This window comes from Triturus cristatus, chromosome 10 (assembly GCF_964204655.1).
Source record: "Triturus cristatus chromosome 10, aTriCri1.1, whole genome shotgun sequence".
In the NCBI taxonomy this organism is placed as follows: Eukaryota; Metazoa; Chordata; class Amphibia; order Caudata; family Salamandridae; genus Triturus; species Triturus cristatus.
The window spans coordinates 122,621,508-122,644,289 of NC_140593.1; the positions used below are offsets into that span (position 1 = coordinate 122,621,508).

General features: G+C 50.8%; 1 protein-coding gene across 4 annotated transcripts in view; it reads left to right on the forward strand.

Annotated features, from left to right (window-relative positions):
- Window positions 1-22,782, forward strand: part of CNOT10 (CCR4-NOT transcription complex subunit 10) — a 418,130-nt gene that overhangs the window by 221,304 nt on the left and 174,044 nt on the right. For all 4 annotated transcript variants that reach the window (XM_085630585.1, XM_085630583.1, XM_085630584.1 and 1 more), the window contains one exon: window positions 1,326-1,528. In XM_085630585.1, the coding sequence (XP_085486711.1) occupies window positions 1,326-1,528 (203 nt within the window). The remainder of the gene's footprint in view (window positions 1-1,325; window positions 1,529-22,782) is intronic.

Sequence of the window (22,782 nt, forward strand, 5' to 3'; positions counted from 1 at the left end):
CGGCGAAGCGTGGTCGCGGAGGCCTCCTGGCTCCGGCTTCCCGTCTCTGCTCTCGTTCCCTCTGTTCGGGCTGGATGTCTTCTCCGGGCGTCTTGGAAGCTCCTCCGGGTCTCGACCTCTCGGTTTTTCGTTCTCCGTCTGCTCTAGCCTCCCTCCGGTGTCCATGCACACCGCATTCCGATATCCGGGATTCCTTATTGGGTGCCAGCCGATGACGTCATCAAAGGGGGCGGGGCCTTCCTGCAGCACGTCCCAGTTAAAGGGACCAGCATCAGAGTCTGATATGTCTGTTTGGGAAGCCTGCCACGAGTCCCCCTGGTGAGAAGAAAGCATAGGGTCCATGAGTTCACGGGCTTCCCACCAGTCACCCCCTTGTCCGACGCCTTCCCCGCTGACCTTGGGACACTTCTGCACATTGGTAACATTGGAAACTTCTTGCAGAAACCTTTGACTTTCCCCTGCTTTAATGGCCAATGATTCACACTGAGGAAGAGAACCCAAAGAATATCATGTTAAATGCTTTTCTGAAGCACGATACATACTTTTTATTTTTGAAAGCGGAAGCAGGAGTTCCTGATCAAGGTGAGCGGATATAGCACTTATAGCACTTACAAATGATAACAAGATGACAGTCCGCTCCCTACATAACACCTAAATAAATAAAGAAATCGTTAGAATGTCAGACAGTGGAAAGACAATAGAGTAATCTGTAAAGATAGCTTTTCCTACTTGTTTGTTGATCTTCCTTCTGATGGAATAATCAAAGAATGTGAACGAGTATAAACTGTTCACAAAGTTATTAGAGCTATTTAGCTCTTTCTTCATTGGAATTGCCTGAATGCACTCCTGGTGAACCATGAGGGGATTAACTGCCTTTCCAGATCCTAGACCCTCTGCTTGTGGGGCTTTATTTACTTAACTTGTTGCATATCTGCATGTGGTTGAGTCGAGGGTGAAATCTATACATATTTGTAGTGTATGAGATGTTTCAGAAATTTAAAAAAAGCCCAGCGCAAGTAGTATATATAAATGTTCCTATGTTAATTTATTAAGTAGTGAGTCCTTTGAATGGACTTTGTAACCTGGCTAGCCATGTTCATAGGCTTTCAGTGGTGAGCTGAGATCGTAACTCTCAGTCCACATGCCTGTCATAGTTCTTGTATTTCCTTTGGTTTCTTTGGTGAGCCACAGCAGCCAGTGTGCAAACATATTTTTTCACTTTGTGTGAAAAAATGATGTTAAAAGCTGCTTTAAATCACCCTAATTGAATCTTTTTTTTTTCTCCTGATGTTACATTTCGAAAATGTCTGGTTCTTTCTCCTTAGGTAAGAAATTTTCCGGCCGACCCATGTGCACACTCTTGACCAATAAGCGGTATGAGCTGCTGTACAACTGTGGGATTCAGTTGCTACACGTTGGCAGGCCCCTGGCAGCGTTCGAGTGTTTGATAGAAGCTGTCCAGGTGTACCACTCAAATCCACGTCTTTGGCTCAGACTCGCCGAATGCTGCATTGCAGCAAATAAGGGGGTAAGTGATAACAGAGTATATTAAATATATAGCAGTATAATCAACATTTAACTGCTGCATAATCAGTATATCTCATTATGCAAAGATGCGAAAAACAGATTTGCTATAGGGCAGCATTGCAGTGTTTATTAACTTTTGAAACTAGTGTGTTCACAGATTAACAGGCTTTTTAAAATGTAACTGCCGAATAACATTAAGAGGATTGCCTTTTGTAACAGAAAAAGGACCTCAAATATTGGTAATACAGAACTGTTCCAAATAACTGCTTTTTTAAAAAGTATCCATCATAAGCTTATTTTGGAAGGATAATCTTATGGTTCTGTCAGATGTTTACGACTTCTCCTTTAGTCCTTGGAATGGGTGTAGTACCCAAGAGAAGTAGGCTAGTGGTGTAACACTTGTGGGGCCCATAACCACAACTATGTCTAAATATATTCAGGATGAATTTGTCAAAAAATATTGAGAAACTTGGGAGTTCCTTTGCAGTAATTTACACACACTTTGAGTTATGCATCTGAAAATCTGGAGCCGATGAATAAAGCTCATTGACCTCCTATGTTATTGTTAGCATAGTAAGTGATTTCCAGTTGAATGTGGCAGTGAGTGGTAAAAGGTGGAATTGCACCGTGTGTGAAGTTTTGAATAAAAACAACATACAAGTAATGGAAAACGGTGTGTAAGATGAACTCTGGTCATTAGAATCTAGACATGGGGCTGCTATATACACATTAGAGAGCTCTGCAGAACGTTATAGGTCCTAGTTGAATCCATCGATAACCTCAGAAATGGCAGTGAAAATACAAGTTGCCTAATTTTATGATGGATCATCCTCAAAGTAACGAGAGGCAGATGCAAACACGTACAGGAAGTGCTACAGGGAACAATTCACAAACTGCTTTTAATACAGCCCACTTAGAAGCAGCACTATTCTAGCTTATTCTTTGTAATGAGTTAAAAAAAGATCAATACCATGGTGGCAGTGTGCCAAAGATCAACAGTTGCTGCATAGTGCAGTTTAACGTTGAAAAGGAGGCCTATGTTAGCCGATGCAATGTCCTGGATGTTTGAAAACTACATCTATCAAAGATACTGGGATATATCAAAGAAGAACAATCAATGGGGAGTTTCTGAATTTATCTAAAGCAGATGTGAAAATGTCTGTTATTGGTGCATAAAGTATTTTAGACTAGGCTTTTTGAACTGAAAGGATGCAGATGAAGGGACTAAAGGAACAAAGTTGTGTTCGAGGCATGTGTGGCTGTAAATACACCTGCTGTGCATAACTTCTGGCAACTAGTTTTTAGGGCCTGGATGTATGCAAGTTGTTTTTCTTCGAAGAAGTTGTTCGAGCCACAAGGTAGTGTGACTCCTCCTCTCGCTGGTAATGCACATGGTCATTGGCTCTATTGTTGGATTTTTTCTTTCTGTCGTCCGGTTTGGGCGTGTGCTTCCATGCTCCAGGTTTACACCGTTGTGGTACGCTATTCTGTCTACATAAATTCCTCCCCTACTTCAGTGATGTCTTTCAGGTCTTTAAGTTATGTCTCTCGCCTGAGCACAACAAGGCCACCTTCAATGCCTGCCATTCATTTCAGTCCAAAAAGTTTCTCCGTTACTGTCAAGCTCAACGCCTTGAGATGTCACGCAGGGGTGGCAACAACACTTCAAACCTCTTTGTCCCCCTTGAGGACATCAAGAGAATCATCATCCATGACCTTCTGCTGTAGATCAAGAAGCATTCTCCACCGGGTACAGCTCCGGTTCTGTGCGTGAAATTGAGGATCTGCCGCCAGCTCAACATTCTGTGAGTATGGCACCTCCTCCCCATCACTCAAGTCGAGCAGCCCGCCTCCAAGATGCACACAGCCACGCAGGGTTTCGAACAGCCACTGCCTTCAGGACATGGTTGGCACCGACCACTTACTTCGAACGCTCTGTCTAGCTCCGCGTCAGTGCCGAAGAAACTCTTGAAGCTGACCTTTGGTATCCACTACATGTGCCTCGCCGCCGCCCAGACTCTGTGCCAAAAACGAAGGTGCCCTCTGGCCCAGACCATCGGCATCAACCAGCAATTCTGATGTATTGTAATTGCATTTTTTTAGCGCTTACTACCCCTGACAAGGCGTCAAAGCTCTTTTTCGGCGAGTAGCACGCTACTCCGGAGCCCATAAAGGATTAGTGTTGAGTTAGTATAGTGAAATATGAAAGTAATTTGAGTGGTGGATATTAGTTATTTAAATTGCGAAGGATAGCGGAGGGATAGAGGGAAAAAGGTTTACATTTATATAGTGCATTTTACCACTGATGGGGTGTTGAAGCGTTTTTTTTCGGCGAGTAGCACGCTACTCCGGATCCCATAAAGGATTAGTGGTGAATTAGTATAGTGAAATATGAGAGAGTGTTGTGTGAATCTGAGTTCTGAGGCAAGTGGGATCAATTTTGGAAGCCCTTGATTTAGCATGGCAGAATATGGAGGATGGAAACAGCTTACCAAAGACGGATGAAGTGTATTGCCTACATTCCTATGGCTGGAGATACAGACATTAAAGTGTAGAGGGCTAGAGATAGGGATACCTTTAGAAATTCCCTTAAGTTCCTGTATGCAAAGAACCGCTGATTAGGTCGTCTTAAACCATGCCATTTGCTATATGGTTGGGTTGCAGAGCAGATTGCAGCTTATTTTTCAAGGTAAGGAAATTGATAGGCAGAGCCTGCACGTCTCGGATTACTGCTTCAGGAAGGTGAGGGGAAAGCCATGAGCAGAGAGCTCACAGTTCACTGTGGTTACTTCTGCTTTGAGCCACTACTACTTGCTGTGAGAGTCATTACTTTACACAAAGGCTTTGTCTTGAAAGGAGTAGGGAAGCTGCATTTTAAAGAGCCGACACAAACATGTTCTGAAGCCCTAAGACAGTGGATCCAATTTCTCCTGTCTGGACGATGGTATAATGTGGGATCCAAACAACCCACTTTAACATCTGCACCAAAAATTAAATGGCAGGAGTACGCAGAGCATGTGTCTCTACAACGGCACATGCTACAAACAGGTTAATTAAGGACAAACCTAGAAGAGGAATATATGGCCATCTTATACCAGCCAACATGGATATAAACCAGCATTAGCAACGCCAATAGATCTGGCACTAGCTGCCAGCCTCTCGGCTTTGTCACCGTTTGTTTTGTTATCGCTTCTGAAAGAATTTAATTGTTGGGAAAGCTGTCAGGCCCTCACAAATATAAAAAAATGATTTTAAGTTCAAAAGAAAATATATATATTAATTCTCAAAGCACATTGGCATAGTAGTCCCAGGCAATAAAGGGAACTATTTTGTGTGTGGATATGCTCCTTGTGAAAAATCCAGAATGCGATTACAGTATCTAGCTAACTCCTAAATGGGACTGCGTAACTGGGTGCTGTAAGGTATCCAATTAATCATGACATTAAACCAGACCTGAAACCCGAGTCAAATTTAATGTCACTATTAAAGTAAAGCAACTTTTAGAAAGTTGCCACTTTGTGATCCAGCTGGTCCAGTGGCCTCACACAGGCACTGGCCCACAGACTGCTTAATACCTCCCTGGGAGTAATGTGAACGACTCCCAGGCTTGACAACAATAGCAACCAAGCTGCAGGGAGAGGTGTCATCTCCCCATTTAGGAAGCCACTCAGGGTGTTATCCCAAAAGGGGAGCTTCAAAGCAAAGCCGACTTTGGTGGGCAAATGGCGATAACACTCCAGAGGGGCTGCCATTTGTTTAGGTAGACAGGCTTGAGGCAGGGCCACATAGGTTAGACGACCAGTGCCCAAACAGGTTTTTCTGTAGGCATGTACCCCCAAGTAGCCAAACCTCTAGGGAGGGCTACCAACCTTCTCACAGTTGAGAAAAGTTTCAGACGTCTTGAGAGTGGCTAGAATAGTGCACTCTCGGATTGCCAGATGCCACACATTGCCGGAAAATCATCACCAAGACCGAGGGGACCTGGGAGCCCATTGGGTTGTGACCGTGTTGTCCACTTAGGGCTCTTTCTCAGGTTAAGTATGGCACTCTGAACCTCTGTTCAGGTCGGAGCAGGAACAAGGACTGAAGGAAGACTGCCCTGTGGACCCTGGACTGCACAAAGAGAGACCGCATCGTCTGCAGGTTTGCACCTGCTGCACTTTAGGTTAGCGAAATTAGGAATCTGTCTTGAGCTGCCTTGGGGAAAGTCAATCCACAGCCCCAGACAGTAGTAATGTCTCCAAGGGTCAGTTGGCTGCCCTCCTGGAACAGCACCAGGAACATTAAAGTTGAATAAGCTCAAACTGGTGAATTGGTAGCCAGTTCGGAGGAATCACAACTGACAGCTGCTGGACGCCAACAAGAGACCGATTCTCGACGGTCAAAAGTGGCACCCAAATCGGCTGTGCCCGGGAGTGTCGTTAGATTCCTGACTGGCTGCCCAAGCGAGACACAAGCCCCCACTAAAGGATTTTGCAAGGACTGTGGAGTATGGAGACCAGTAGCCCTGCCGCAGCTGTACTTCCAGGGTCTCAAAAATGACTTCAAGGGACCACGACTTTTGTGGCCAAAGTTGCCCTACAAGACCAGTGGACCAAGGATTCATGTCAAAGGCACCCTCATTGACTGCACCTTAACCGGAGAATCCTTGAGCATCCTTGCCTGCTGTATCCACAGCATCAAAATCACTCAATTAAAGTCTATGGCGCTCATGCCATGAAGTCTGGAAATGGACTAGAAAATGCTCTGATGGCCAGTTAACTCTCCAACTCTACTCCAAAGGCCCCTCAGACCTTCTCCCTGTTAGATTTGGTCACCAAAGCTGGGCCGGAGTAGCCAAACTAACTGTCACAAACATTTGAAAAGTTTGTTAACATTTGATTGACCAATGCTTGTTTACGGTTGAATAAATCTTTACAAACGAGTATCTTCGGAACCCTCTGGTGGATTTTGTTAATCAAGGACTCTAAAAATGCATAAAAAATATAATATTTGTTATAAATTGGTTTTGTGTTTCTTTCATGTTGTGTGGATTTCTTACTTTGTTGTTTGATACTGTTAAATGCTTTACACCAATTTCTTTGTTCAGGCCTTGCTACTTGAAGTCATAGCTACCCAGGGTTGAGCTAAAGGATGTTAAAACGAGCTTGACTGGACCCAAGAAAGTTGTTGTAATTGTTTTCAATGGTAAGGCAACACAGCCATACCATATAACACATCCAAATCCTCCCAGCAAGGAAATCATATCCATCACCAAAGATTTCACTGTGCCTTCTGCCACCTCCAGCAACAGCACCGCCTCACAAAACCTTTGCAACAAACTCTAGGAATTCTTCTCTAACAAAATCATCTCCATATATGGCAACTTCAACCCTCAACCGGACACCATCACTGTTGCAACTCATCTTCCCATCACGGACAAAGAACTAACCCTGACCACGTGGCCTTCAGTCAATACTGTTGAAACCCCTGCAACCATGAAGACCATCCACTCGGGGGCCCTTTTTTATCCTTGTTGCTACCACGTTTTCACCAAAGGATATCTACCAATCAGATAAGCACTAACACCCGTCCACAATGCCTCATCAACTCAGTCACATTCCTGAACAGCTGGAAACACTCCACTGGAATGCCCCTGCTCAAGAAACCACCTGCTGACTTAAACACACTCACCAACTACAGACCCGTCTCACTTCTATAAATACCCGGACTAGGACTTAGAGAAACAAATCAACCAACGCCTCACTGACCATCTGAGTACCCATCAGCCCTTGTTTGCAATGCAGTCTGGGTTTAGGTCTGACCACAGTACAGAGACAGCACTCATCTCTGCCACAGACGACATCCACTTGATCCTTGACAGAGGAGTCATGGCGGCCCTCATTCTCCTGAACCTCTCTACAGTATTTGACAATGTCTCGAAACCAATCCTCATCAGGCTCCTGCACGAGACTGGCATCCAAGGCCTCACTCTCATCTGGATCTGCTCCTTCTTAAAGACTAGAAAACAAGCTGTCAGCCTAGCACCTTACTCCTCGGAAGCCCGCAAACCCATCTGTGAGTGCCTCAAGGTTTATCGCTAAGCCTCACCCTCTTCAGCGCTTACATGAACCTTATGGCCCATGTCTTCCACACACAACATCAACATCCTCTCCTATGCTGATGACAGAAAACTCATATTCTCCCTCTCAGACCAGTCCCCCAACACAAGGGAAATGTTCACAGCCCGCATGATTGAAGTCCCTAACTGGAGAAAAGCCAACTGCCTCAAGCTCAACACAATTGTGATCGAAAGCAAGAACACCTCAACGTGGGTCTCCAACTGGTGGCCTATGGGCCAACTGCCTGCTATCACTTGTTTTTTTCTTTCTGAAAATAAAGGATGCTTGTATGACACTAATACAGTGTATGTTCTCTATTACAAGGTGTATTTAGGAGATTTTCATACAAGAGAAACCTAGGTAATTTTGGCATTTTGCCCTATTGGGACAATTTTTAGGCTGCATATTTATATATGTGTATATACATATATGTTTGGTTTGTGAAGGTTGCAAAAAGAATACATTTTTGCCTTAAACCAGTTCCAGAGTGCCACGTTCCTTGCTTTGTATATTAAAATTGGGTTTGGATCCGACCCCTACGTAGAGCACCAGCTGGAGAGCGCTCCAAGCGAATGGGTACATTGGATAAACAACGAACAATATGTATATATGTATGTATGTTTCGCAAGTGTTTTACACTTGTGGGCCCGAACATACACATATATATGTATATTTCTATATGCTCCGGGATCCTGCACGTGGGTGGGGATTATTCAGTGCTTATGACTTTGATGAGAATACCCCTGGAAGAGAACTAGGATTACAGGTAAGTAACTTATCCTTCAGAAGAATCTGCTAAACATGACCTTTGAAGGCCAGCTCCTTTTTGGTCCACAAGTTGACCAAATGTTATTAAAAACTAGAAAGGATACAGGGACAGCTAAGACGATGGGAGCACTTCAAACACCTGCTCCTTTTACCTTACTTCCTATTGTGGATGCTCGAAGACCACCTCCTCTGAAGTCACCTGTCTTACCAGCGCACCCAGGGACAGCAATCCTCTCCCAGGGAATACTTTTAAGGGTCCATCTGAGCAATAATACTAAAAGCAGAGTGTAGGAGAGTAGGGTCTGCTTGCTATGTTCACCCCCACTTTTTGCTTTTGCTTTACTGGTTTTCGACTTAGATGTGGCTGTGGGCCTGCTAATCAGACCCACAGCCCTGCTGTTCTCTCTCTAAATTAATACTATGTACTTTAGGTGCATAACCCATTTGGATAGGATCACCTTATTGGCCCCTGTACAGTGTACCCTAGGTACCCAGGGCATAGGTGTACCCTAGGCCTACCAGGGGCTGCAGCATGTATTATGCCACCCCTGGCCTGGCCTTCCATTTTGACACAACTTGCTGATCACTCAGCTGGGGCAAGGTCGTGTAATCACCCCTTGCTTAGGTGTAGTATTCCTATACCTAACTTACATATAGACACATGTGTACCTATCAGTCACTCCTATGGCAGGCCTTGACAATCCTGGAGGCAGAGTGCTTGGTAACATGTGAGATGGTGCTCTAGCATGAGCTGAGCCTGTCTGCAGCTTTCGGAACCTTGTCCTTATAGCTGTTCTATGATATAGCCTACCATATACTCTTAAAGTGCCTTATAATCTTAGATGGTTATGGTAACTATGGTTTGGCTTTATCGAAACATGTCGTGTAAGGTGTCTAACACTGTGGAATAATACCCCCATGCCATTTCTGGACATGAGAATATTATTCCCCCCTTCTAGAGGGAAAGACATGTTAAAATCATACTTCAACTGTTAGCCTCTGACCAAAGCCTCAGCATCACAAAATGGATGCTGCTGCCACGACACAAGTCTGACCTCCTGCAGCTGGGAGTGATCCCAGCCAGGGAGGCCTGGACAATAGGTTTCCTGCTTGGGGAGGTGATAGCACCTCCCCAGACAGCCTTTAGTGTATTGGGGCAGGGTGGGCTGAAAGGAATGAGACATGCCTGGGGCACACAAGGTGTTCCTTGCATAGTCCAGTTCAAACCGGCGCTGGGGCACTCCAGCCCCAGCTCTGGCGCGAAACTGGACAAAGGGAAGTGGGTGTAACCACCCCCTCCCAGGTCCCACCCATAAGGCGTGACCTAGCAGGTATCCCAGCACCCAAGATTAGTATAAGAGTGGGAGTTGGGCCTCAAGACTTTAGATTATCCTGAACCTGCAAAACTGAACAGAAACTCTGGACCTTCGACATTCGACGAAAGAAGAAGACTGAAGAATCTCCCTTGTAGCCAAGGAGTGGCTACCCTGTGCAAACAGGCACCATCAAGAGACTACCCTTTGCTTTGCCCACGTTCTACGAGGAACCGACTGCAGAGCCTGACCAGAGCCTTGACTTCCAGACTTCTCCGACCCTGATCCACATCTACAGCAGAGCTGAGATCCGTGGAGGCGACTAGCGACGTGGGACCGGCTACCTGGAAAAAGTGGCTAGTAACTTAAAGCGCAGCTTCTGAGGTACCCTCGAAGTTGTGCACCGGGGATTGAGAAGCCCCAACCCCAAGCACCATCTGCACCGAAGATCAGCCCCCCACACTCCACGAGTCCTGCGTGGGGCCCTTCAGCATTTTCCTGCTTGCCGCGTCTGTCCGGTTGCTTGCGCGCTGGCTAGTGGCCTTTGTGACGACGCACCCTGAAATCTTCTGCGCTGGTTTGGCTCCTCCAGACTGGCTCCCGCTTCTCTGCAATGAAGAAGCACCCCAGACCTTCCTGGTCTGCACCAGAAGCAAGTCCTTCGTTCTTCGTGGGTTCCGCTTGCCAAGGCTTGGTGAGTCCTAGTCCAACTTCGACGCCGCCGACAGCAAGAGCCTTCGTGGGACAGCTCGCCTCCTGGTCCTGGTCGTCCTCGACGCTTCCTGGTCCTCCTGGCTGCAGCGACAAGCTTCACCTTCACCTGCAATCTTCACGACATCGCCTGGTTCCTTCCTGGTTCCACGTGGTCACTGGCTAGTGACCTTGACTCTGTCCCTTCTGCTTGCAGGTTTCCTCTCTTCTTGATCCCAGCCTTGGGATCCACCGGACACTCTTCACTGACTGCCTGTCAGCGTCTTTCTTCAGGCATCCATAGGAGTCGACGACGAAAACGACGCATCTTCACCCCTATGCACCCGCAGCCTGTGGGCTAGGTAACTTGGGTACTCCGGTGCTCATCAGGATAGTGACTATCCTAGTGTCTAGTTTTCAAGTCTCAACTTCCTAGCTACTCCGGAAGTGTCCTAAATCTACCGTTTTCTAAACTGTACTATTGCTATTGACTTTTACGCATTACGCGTGAGTGTTTCCACTCTGCACACGAATCCCGTGGGCCTCCCACTTCCTAACTAACGCTAGTGTAGTGTAGCCCCAGCGATTCCCTAGGCCTAGGCCTATTCTATTTCCGTGACAGTGGTTCTTATACCACTTACTTAGTATATGGTTTGCGTGGCCCCCAGGGCCTAACTGTATTACTTACCTGTGTGACTTAATGTATGCTTAAATAAGACTGTGTTGTACTTACCTCTAATCTCATAAAGAGTGCTGAGGGTTGCTTAGAATAAATACACTTTATTTTATATATATATCTGTTGTGGTGTCCTTTCATTTGGTATTCAAGGGATTATATATGGTATCACAGCTGGCTTCACATGCCATTCAGAGTTTAGCCTAAGACTGCTCTTGTCCATGCTACCACTAGGATAGCTGGTCTATAAGGTTGACTTTACAACCAATCACCATAAGGGTATTTGGACTGATATAAGGTGTACACTATAACTAGTGACATCATACATCAGGCCAACTTCTCACACAGAGGAAATGGTGGCTCCCCCAAAGGAGCTGCATCCGCCACCAAACCCTCACTTGCCCCTTCTTCCCCCAGACTACACAACATTTGTCAGGGTGCCTTCCAGGCTCTTTCCCCAAATGGCAGTCCATCATCTAAGACCAGTGGGTATTGGATATTATTCAACATGGTTAATGTCTGGAGCTCACTTCCACGCCTCCCACTGTTCCACCTTTCAAACAGACTCCCTCCAAAACACCTATAACTTCTCAAAGAAGAGGCCCATGTACTACTCTTTAAAGGAGCTGTAAACCCGTTCCCCACCATCAACAGGTTACAGGAGTGCACAGCTTAATACCTAAATAGGATGGGTCCGTCAGACCTATTTTGGACCTCAGATCACTAAACGAATACATTCTATCAGAACACTGTCATATGGTCACCCTCCAGGATGTTATTCCACTTCTCTATTAGGGCAACTTCATGACTGCTCTCAACCTGAAGGAAGCTTATTTCCATATACCAATACAACAAGGTCAGCCTTAAACACTATCCATTTAAAGGACTCCCTTTTAGGGTTACTACTTCCTCTCTGGTGCTTACCATGCCTTGCGGTGGTGGCCACACACCAGCGCAGACAGGGCATTCACTTCTTCCCTTACCGGGACTACTGGCTAATCAAGTGTGTCACTCACCAGCTATGTCGCAAGTGTACACAAATCACAATAGATCTGCTCCACATATTTGGGTTGACCATCAACGCTGAAAAATCCCACCTCCATGCCCTCCAGATCCAACCCTATTTGGGAGCCCTTCTCAATACGGATGTAGACATGGCTCGAGATCCCATCGAGGAGGAGGTCGAGGGACCGGTCGCGGAGCCGAAGCCATCGCCGCTCGTCGGGTTCGAAGTCCTCGCATTCAGGCAAGTCGAGGCACAGTAAGAAGTGGAAGAGGCGACATCGCTCTTCTGACTCCCCTCGCCGGTCGCGTGACTCAGCTGAGGGTTCGGGTGACACCACCTGCGCGGCTCCGTCGGAGCTGCAGGAGTCGCATCTGACCCCATACCCTCCGGTCCCTGGGTCTAATGCGACTCTGGCGAGATTCGGGACTTCCTTGTGGCCATGAGGAGTCTCGCTCCGCCGTTGAGGCCTGCCGGCGCGCCTTCTGGCCCCCCAGGTCCGACTGGGAAGCCTAGTGAGCCGGCGGCTTCGGCCCCGGTGCCGTCATCGACTTTGGTTCCGACGCCGCAGGCCCCGTGGGATCCAGGCCTGGATCCTGGTCAACGCCGGTTGACCTTACGACCCCTCCGCCGGTGCCGACCCCTATGGTGCCGCCCCCGGCGCCGTCTTCGGACGACGTCGTCCCCAGTTTTAGCCCCGGTCTGGGGTCAGAGCAGAGTTGTTACTCCCACTACTTTTTGGTTCCCAAGAAGGGCAAAGAGGGCCTTCGCCCTATCTTGGACCTCAGGGGCGTCAACGCCTTCCTCCAGAAGGAGAAGTTCAAAATGCTCACCTTAGCTCCGGTTCTGGCTGCCCTAGACCCTGGAGACTGGATGGTAGCGTTGGACTTGCAGGAAGCATATTTCCACATCCCCGTCCTGCCGGCCCACCAGCGTTACCTGCGGTTCACAGTAGGCCACGAGCACTTTCAGTTTACCGTGCTCCCCTTCGGCCTTACCAGTGCCCCTCGGGTGTTCACGAAAGTGATGGCGGTGGTCGCAGCTCATCTGCGCAGGTTAGGGGTTCCAGTCTTCCCCTATCTCGACGACTGGTTGTTGAAGGCTGGCTCGCCCCAGGCAGTCGTCTCCCACCTCCAGACTACGGCCGACCTCCTCCATTTGCTGGGGTTCTCCATCAACGTGCCGAAGTCGCATCTGAGTCCCTCCCAGAAGCTTCTTTTCATTGGAGCGGTTCTGGACTCGGCGCTGTTTCGGGTCTATCCTCCAGAACAGCTGGGTCTGGATATTCAGGCTCCGATTCCGATCTTTCAGCCTTTATCCCGAGTTTCGGTCAGGTTGGTGCTGCGGCTGCTGGGTCTGATGGCCTCCTGCATCCTGCTGGTACATCACGCCAGGTGGCGGATGCGGGCTCTGCAGTGGGACCTGAAGTTCCAGTGGGCCCAACATCGGGGCAACCTGTCCGACCACGTCCTGATCTCAGAGGTCACTGCAAGACAGTTGCAGTGGTGGCTCACGGACCGCGATTGGGTCAGTGGCAGATCCCTCTCCCTACCCCACCTGGAGCATGAGGTGGTGACGGATGCATCCCTCCTGGGATGGGGGGGGCCACATGGGAGAGGCGGAGATCAGAGGCCTCTGGTCTCCGGCGGAGTCCCGGCTCCATATCAACCTATTGGAGCTGCGGGCGATCCGGCTTGCACTGAAGGCATTCCTTCCCTCTGTCTGGGGAAGTGTAATGCAGGTGTTCACGGACAACACCTCCGCCATGTGGTATTGCAACAAACAGGGCGGGGTGGGGTCGTGGACCCTTTGTCAGGAGGCTCTGCGCCTCTGGACATGGCTGGAACATCAGGGCATCACCCTGGTGGTTCAACATCAGCCGCCGGTGCATGATGGATCACGAATGGCGTCTGAACTCTGACCTGGCGCAAGATCTCTTTCGGCAGTGGGGAGAGCCTTGGTTAGATCTATTCGCCACCGAAGAGAATGCGCAATGTCATCAGTTCTGCGCGTTGGAATTTCCAAGGCGGCACTCGCTCGGAGACGCCTTTCGTCGCAAGTGGAGTTGCGGTCTGTTGTACGCCTTTCCGCCTATATCACTTCTGCCCAGAGTGCTGAAGAAGATCAGGCGCGACCGGGCCCAAGTCATTCTTGTGGCTCCGGATTGGGCACGAAGGTACTGGTATCCCGAGCTACTCAGTCTGTCAATCGATCCCCCGATTCGACTGCCTCTTCAGGAGGACCTTCTGTCGCAGCAGCAGGGGACGGTCCTTCACCCGAACCTGTCCAGCCTCCACCTCCATGCGTGGAGTTTGAGCTGCGACAGTTGATGCCATTTGACTTGCCTCCTGAAGTCTGTGAAGTCATTCTGGCAGCCAGGCGTCCCACTACTAAAACGGTATACGCCTGCAGGTGGAACAAATTTGTGGCATGGTGCACAGCAAAGGCTGTGGATCCCCTTTCCACCCCTCTTTCTAAAGTTCTCTTCTTTCTTCTTTCCCCTGCCCCAGCAGGGCTCTGCTCTGGGCACCCTCAAGGGATATCTTTCAGCTGTTTCTGCCTTCTTGCGGCTTCCTGATCAGCCTTCTCTTTTCAAGTCCCCTGTTGTTGCTAGATTCTTTAAGGGCATTACTCATATGTTTCCTCCTGTCCCTTTCGTAATGCCTCAGTGGGACTTGAACCTGGTGTTAACCTAACTGATGTGCGCTCCTTTTGAGCCTCTTCATAGTTGCCCTCTTCGTCTTCGGACTCTTAAGACTACTTTCCTGGTTGCCATCACCTCTGCCAGAAGAGTGAGTGAGCTCCAGGCTCTTTCTTCTAAACCTCCTTTCCTCTCTCTCCATCTGGACAAGGTTGTTCTAAGGACTCGTCCTTCCTTTCTCCCTAAGGTGTTTACTGCCTTTCACATCGACCAGTCTGTTGCGTTGCCCACCTTCTTTCCGCCTCTGCATCCCTCGAAAGAGGAAGAGAGGCTCCACCGTCTGGACCCAAAACGTGTGCTCTCCTTCTATCTGGACCACACGAAACAGTTCTGGCTGGACGACCAACTCTTCGTTAGCTACATGGGCGCTAAGAAGGGGTGGGCAGTGCACAAGCGGACCATCTCTAGGTGGGTCGTTTTGTGCATTAAAACCTGTTGTTCCTTGGCTAAGAAGGAACCTCCTGTGGGGCTGAGGGCCCATTCCACTCGGGCCACAGCGGCTACTACTGCCCTGGGACGGGGAGTCCCTCTGCAGGACATTTGTCAGGCAACAACGTGGGCCTCGCTGCACCCGTTTGCTAAGCATTACTGCCTGGACAGCCAAGTCCGGAGAGACGGCTTCTTTGGCCGTTCCGTTCTCCAGGACTTCCTGGTGTGATCTTGGTTCGCAGACCCACCACCGGGGTTGGTATTGCTGGGGTATCTATTCTAAGGTAAGGAATCTAACTAACGTGTTTCTTTCAGATGGACAAGTTACTTCCCTTCGTTAACGATATATCTGTAAGAAACATTAGTTAGCTAGATTCCTTACCGCCCCACCCATCCTCCCCGTTCTGCTAACTTATAGCTAGGGTTAAGGTCATGCCTTTCAGGGCCCTAGATTCATGGCACCAGTGTCTGTTTCTTGCATGGCTCTGCGTTCCTGGCGCGGATAGCTATGTACAAGAACAGTTAGCTCTCGAGGGTGGCGTCTAAGTACTCCGACGTCATCCCGGCGATCACGATGCCGACGACGGACGGATATTCTAAGGTAAGGAATCTAACTAACTAATGTTTCTTACAGATATATTGTTACCGAAGGTAAGTAACTTGTTCTTCAAGGCCGATAGGAGTCCACACTTAAGGGGCTCCACATCAATTACTTGGGGCATCTGAAAGAAACACGTTAGTTAGATTCCTCACCTTAGAATATCCCTAGGCGTCAGACTGGATCCGGAAGATTTTTGTAGCAATACCCCTTGCGCGTCGTTAGGCGTCGTCTACGGCTCCGCGGCCGTCGTTGGCGGCGTGCGCCGGAATGACGTCGTCGGAGTACTTAGACGCCGCCCTCGCGCGCTGACGTCAGTTCTTCTTTTTTCCGCGCCAGTAAGCGCCGATCCGGGAGATCTACCCCTTTAGTCATTTTTTGACTAACCTTTTTGACTCTTTTCGGTCACTTTCTCGACTCTGGTGCCGGTAGGATGCCTGGTTTCAAGGCCTGCGACGACTGTCATCGACTGATGTCGGTGACCGATCCTCACCGCCGGTGCCTGTACTGTTTGGGCCTCGACCACGACGCGGAGTCGTGCTCCGATTGTATGGCCCTGACCTCGAAAGCTAGGCGGGAGCAGTCCCGTAAGCTTCTCGAGCTTCGCCACTCGGTCCAGGAGGAGGTCCAAGGATCGGTCGCGGAGCCGCACTCGACATCGTCGCTCGTCTGGCTCGAAGTCTTCGGGTAAGTCGAAGCGCTCCAAGAAGTCCAAGAGGCGTCACCGCTCTTCGGACTCCCCTCGCCGGTTGCGCGACTCGGCCGAGGGTCAGGGTGGTTCCACCGCCGCGGCTCTGCCGGAGCCGCAGGCGCCGCGCACGTCCCCATACCCGCCGGTCCCTGGGACTGACGCGACGCCGGCGGAGGTCAGTGCCTTCCTCTCGGCCATGAGGAGCCTGGCCCCGCCGTTGACGCCCGCTGGCGCGCCTTCGGGCCCCGTGGACTCAACTGGGCGACCTTGCGCGCCGGCGGCTCCGGCCCCGGCGCCGTTGGAGGCTCCGGCCCGACTCCGCAGGTCCTTGAGGGGCCCGGGCCTGGGCCCCCGTCGACGCCGGTCGACCTCGTCACGCCTCCTCCGCCGGCGTCGACACCGGTGCCACCTCCGACGCCGACTCCGGTCGACGTCGATCCCCGGTTCAGCCCCTGTCCAGTCCCGACGCCGGTGCGACGCCGCTCGTCGCCGCATCCGACGCCACTAGAGACGCATTTTGTCTATCGGCCGGCTCCGATCATTCCTCCTGTTTACCAGGAATCGGATGACGGGGGCAACTGGGAGGGGTCCGTGGACCCTTTGGCCCTTCAGGGCCAACTTTCACAGGACTGGGCAGATGAACTGGGGGAGGCCAGTGGTTTGGATACCTCACCGGACACTGGATTCATCTCTCCTCCGACTGTGGCTTCGGAGGAGGGTGCAGCTTTTTCTGTGGTGCTGCGCAAGGCGGCCGCGGCCCTTGGGCTTGAGCTGCCTGCCGTGGCTGTGAGGACTAACATCCTCACTGAGGTGCTTCAGTCTGCAGCAAGCTCCACTGAGCCTTTGCTGCAATTCAATGAGGCCCTCATTGACGTTCTGCAGGGCACCTGGTCCAAGCCCTCCACAGTCCCTCCTGTGGATAGGAACGTTGCCAGGCGCCACCGCCCTGCTCCGGGCGACCCCAGTTTTCTGTCCCAACACCCCATTCCCGAGAGTCTGGTTATCCAGGCCTCTACCTCCCAATCCTCCTTCCCGTCCGCTCCTCCGGACAGGGATTCCAAGAGACTGGAACAGTTCGGTAAGAAGCTGTTCTCCCCGCTCAGTTTGGGCCTGCGGTCTTTGAACATCACCTGTCTCTTGGACCGTTATTCCCACTCTCTGTGGGATACGGTGGAGGACGTGCTGCCCCTGTGCCCGGGGGAGGCCCGGGCACGGCTTTCCTCAGCTCTGGCCGATGGGAAATGTAGGAGAGTAGGGTCTGCTTTCTATGTTCACCCCCACTTTTTGCTTTTGCTTTACTGGTTTTCGACTTAGATGTGGCTGTGGGCCTGCTAATCAGACCCTCAGCCCTGCTGTTCTCTCTCTAAATTGATACTATGTACTTTAGGTGCATAACCCATTTGGATAGGATCACCTTATTGGCCCCTGTACAGTGAACCTTAGGTACCCAGGGCATAGGTGTACCCTAGGCCTACCAGGGGCTGCAGCATGTATTATGCCACCCCTGGCCTGGCCTTCCATTATGACACAACTGGCTGATCGCTCAGCTGGGGCAAGGTCGTGTAATCACTCCTTGCTTAGGTGTAGTATTCCTAGACCTAACTTATATATAGACACATGTGTACCTATCAGCCACTCCTATGGCAGGCCTTAACAATCCTGGAGGCAGAGTGCTTGGTAACATGTGAGATGGTGCTCTAGCATGAGCTGAGCATGTCTGCAGCTTTCGGAACCATGTCCTTATAGCTGTTCTATGATATAGCCTACCATATACTCTTAAAGTGCCTTATAATCTTAACGGTTATGGTAACTATGGTTTGACTTTATCAAAACATGTCGTGTAAGGTGTCTAACACTTTGGAATAATACCCCCATGCCATTTCTGGTGATGAGGATATTATCCCTCCCTTCTAGAGGGAGAAGACATGTTAAAATCATACTTCAACTGTTAGCCTCTGACCAAAGCCTCAGCATCACAAAATGGATGCTGCTGCCACGACACAAGTCTGACCTCCTGCTGCTGGGAGTGATCCCGGCAAGGGAGGCTTGGACAATAGGTTTCCTGCCTTGGGAGGTGCGAGCATCACCCCAGACAGGCCTTAGTGTATTGGGGCAGGGAAGGATGAATGAAACGAGACACTGCCTGGGGCACACAAGGTGTCCCATGCATAGTCCAGTTCAAACCGGTGCTGGGGCACACCAGCCCCAGTCCTGGCGCGAAACTGGACAAAGGGAAGGGGGTGTAACCACCCCCCTCCCAGGTCCCACCCATAAGGCGTGACCTAGCAGGCAACCCAGCCCCCCAGATTAGTATAAGAGTGGTAGCTGGGCCCCAGGAGATCAGATTATCCTGAACCTGCAACTTGAACAGAAACTCTGGACCTTCGACATTCGACGAAAGAAGAAGACTGAAGAATCTCCCTTGTGGCCAAGGAGTGGCTACCCTGTGCAAACAGGCACCATCAAGAGACTACCCTTTGCTTTGCTGAAGTTCTACGAGGGACCGACTGCAGAGCCCGACCAGAGCCTTGACTTCCAGACTTCTCCGACCCTGATCCACATCCACAGCCGAGCTGAGATCCGTGGAGGCGACGAGAGACGTGGGACCGGCTACCTGGGAAAAGTGGCGAGTATCTTCCAGCGCAGCTTCTGAGGTACCCTCGAAGTTGTGCACCGGGGATTGAGAAGCCCCAACCCCAAGCACCATCTGCACCGAAGATCAGCCCCCCAGACTCCACGAGTCCTGCGTGGGGCCCTTCTGCATTTTCCTGCTTGCCGCGTCTGTCCGGTTGCTTGCCCGTTGGCTAGCGGCCTTTGTGACGACACACCTTGAAATCTTCACCGCTGGTTTGGCTCCTCCAGACTGGCTCCCGCTTCTTTGCAAAAGAGAAGCACCCCAGACCTTCCTGGTCTGCACCAGAAGCAAGTCCTTTGTTCTTCGTGGGTTCCGCTTGCCAAGGCTTAGTGAGTCCTAGTTCGACTTCGACGCCGCCGACAGCAAGAGCCTTCGTGGGATAGCTCGCCTCCTGGTCCTGGTCGTCCTCGACGTCTCCTGGTACCCGTGGCTGCAGCGACAAGCTTCACCCTTCACCTGCAATCTTCACGACATCGCCTGGTTTCTTCCTGGTTCCACGTGGTCACTGGCTAGTGACCTTGACTCTGTCCCTTCTGCTTGCAGGTACCCTTCCTTCTTGATCCTGGCCTTGGGATCCACCGGACACTCTGCACTGACTGCCTGTCAGCAACTTTCCTTCAGGCATCCATAGAAGTCCACAACGAAACCCGACGCAAGTTCACACCTATGCACCCGCAGCCCTTGGGCTAGGTAACTTGGGTACTTCGGTGCTTACAAGGGTAGTGACTATCCTAGGGTCTAGTTTCCGAGTCTCGACTTCCTAGTTGCTTCAGAAGTGTCCTTAAACTGCTTATTTCAAAACTGTACTATTCCTATCAACTATACGCATTACGCGTGAGTGTTTCCACTCTGCACCTGAATCCCGTGGCCTATCCTATTTCTGTGACAGTGGTCCTTATACCACTTCTTTAGTATATGGTTTACGTGGCCCCTAGGGCCTAACTGTATTACTTACCTGTGTGACTTAATGTATGCTTAAATAAGACTGTGTTGTACTTACCTCTATTCTCATAAAGAGTGCTGAGGGCTTGACTAGAATAAATACATTTTATTTTATATATATATCTGTTGTGGTGTCCTTTCATTTGGTATTCAAGGGATTATATATGGTATCACAGCTGGCTTCACATGCCATTCAGAGTTTAGCCTAAGACTGCTCTTGTCCATGCTACCACTAGGATAGCTGGTCTATAAGGTTGACTTTACAACCAATCACCATAAGGGTTGTTTGGACTGATACAGGGTGTACACTAGAACTTGTGACATCATATATCAGGCCAACTTCTCACATCGTTATCGAAGGAAAATAACTTGTTCATCTGAAAGAAACATTTAGTTATAGATTCCTTACCTTACAATAGATACCCCAGCAATACCAACCCTAGAACTAGTGACATCATACATCAGGCCAACTTCTCACAGGAGAGATGCAGCGCGCCATGCAATCCGATGTGGACTCGACACTACGAACTCGCTGGGTAGGGCGATTTCTACCACGGTGGCGCTTCGACTTCACGCCTGGCTGCGGTCCACGTCCTTTTCAGGGGATGTCCAGAGCACTCTCATGGACATGCCTTTTGATGGCACTCGCCTTTTTGGTGAGAAAGCGGACAGTGCGCTGGCTCGCTTCAAGGACTCCCGGGCTACGGCCAAGTCCTTAGGCCTCTCGGCCCCGCGGCCACAAACTTCCGCTTTTCGCTCCTTTCGTGGCCAAGGAAGGGGCACCTCCTCACGTCCGCCTAGCCACCGGCCGTAGAACCAGCCTGCACGCGGTCGCGGACGTGGTTTCCGCCGAGGCGGTACTGGAGGACAACGCGGTCAGTCCACATCCACCCCGGCAGCATCCGCCTCAAAGCCTTCCTAGTCCGAGCTTTCAGGCCCATTCCTCGCCAGTGGGAGGCAGGGTTCGCCATCACCTGCTCCACTGGCGTACCATCACTTCGGACAGGTGGGTGCTGCAAATCGTCCGAAGGGGCTACTCCCTCCCTTTCGAGACGACCCCTCCAGCCATGCCACCGCAGCACCACCGTATCTCGGAGGATCATTTGAATCTTCTGCAAGAGGAAGTTTCGGCCCTCTTGGCCAAAGAGGCCGTCGAGAGCGTTCCGAGCCCAGAAGTAGGTCGTGGTTGTTATTCCCACTACTTTCTGGTTCCCAAGAAGGGCAAAGGGGGCCTACGCCCTATCTTGGACCTCAGGAACGTCAATGCCTTCCTCCGGAAGGAATGGTTCAAGATGTTGACTTTGGCTCAGGTTCTAGCTGCCCTGGAGACTGGATGGTAGCATTGGACTTGCAGGACGCATATTTCCACATCCCCGTCCTGCCGGCCCACCGGCGTTACCTGCGGTTCACGGAGGGTCAGGAGCACTTTCAGTTCACCGTGCTCCCCTTCGGCCTTACCAGTGCCCCTCGGGTGTTCACGAAAGTGATGGCGGTGGTCGCAGCTCATCTGCGCAGATCAGGGGTTCCAGTCTTCCCCTATCTCGATGACTGGTTGTTGAAGGCGGGCTCGCCCCAGGCAGTCGTCTCCCACCTCCAGACTACGGCGGATCTCCTGCATGTGCTGGGGTTTTCCATCAACGTGCCGAAGTCACACCTGAGCCCCTCTCAGAAGCTCCTCTTCATCGGAGCGGTTCTCGATTTGGCACAGTTCCGGGTTTATCCACCGGAACAGCGGGTCCGGGATATACAGGCCCTGATTCCTATCTTTCGGCCTCTATCCTGGGTTTCGGTCAGGCTAGTGTTGCGGCTTCTGGGGCTGATGGCCTCCTGCATCCTACTAGTGCATCACGCCAGGCGGCGCATGCGGGCTCTGCAGTGGGACCTGAAGTTTGAGTGGGCCCAGCATCACGGCAACCTGTCCGACCATGTCTTGATCTCGGAGGGCACTGCACAGCAGTTGCAGTGGTGGCTCACGGACTGCGATTGGGTCACGGGCAAGAGCCTCTCCCTACCCCTACCGGAGCATGTCGTAGTGACGGATGCGTCCCTCCTGGGATGGGGTGGCCATATGGGAGAGGCGGAGATCAGAGGCCTCTGGTTTCCGGTGGAGTCTCGCCTCCACATCAACTTGTTGGAGCTGAGAGCGATCCGACTTGCACTGAAAGCCTTCCTTCCCTCTGTCTGGGGAAGTGTCGTGCAGGTGTTCACGGACAACACCACCGCCATGTGGTATTGCAACAAACAGGGCGGGGTGGGGTCGTGGACCCTTTGTCAGGAGGCTCTGCGCCTCTGGACATGGCTGGAACACCAGGGCGTCACCCTAGTGGTTCAACATCTGGCGGGCTCTCTGAACGCCAGAGCAGACTAACTCAGCCGCCGGTGCATGATGGATCACGAATGGCGTCTGAACTCAGAGGTTGCGCAAGGTCTCTTTCAGCAGTGGGGGGAGCCTTGGTTTGATCTATTCGCCACCGACGAGAACGCGCAATGTCAGCAGTTCTGCGCGTTGGAATTTCCAAGGCGGCACTCGCTCGGCGACGCTTTTCGTCGCGAGTGGAGTTGCGGTCTGTTGTACGCCTTTCCGCCTATACCACGACCGGGCCCATGTCATCTTGGTGGCTCCGGATTGGGCACGAAGGTACTGGTATCCCGAGCTACTCAGTATGTTGACCGATCCTCCGATACGTCTGCCCCTTCGGGAGGATCTT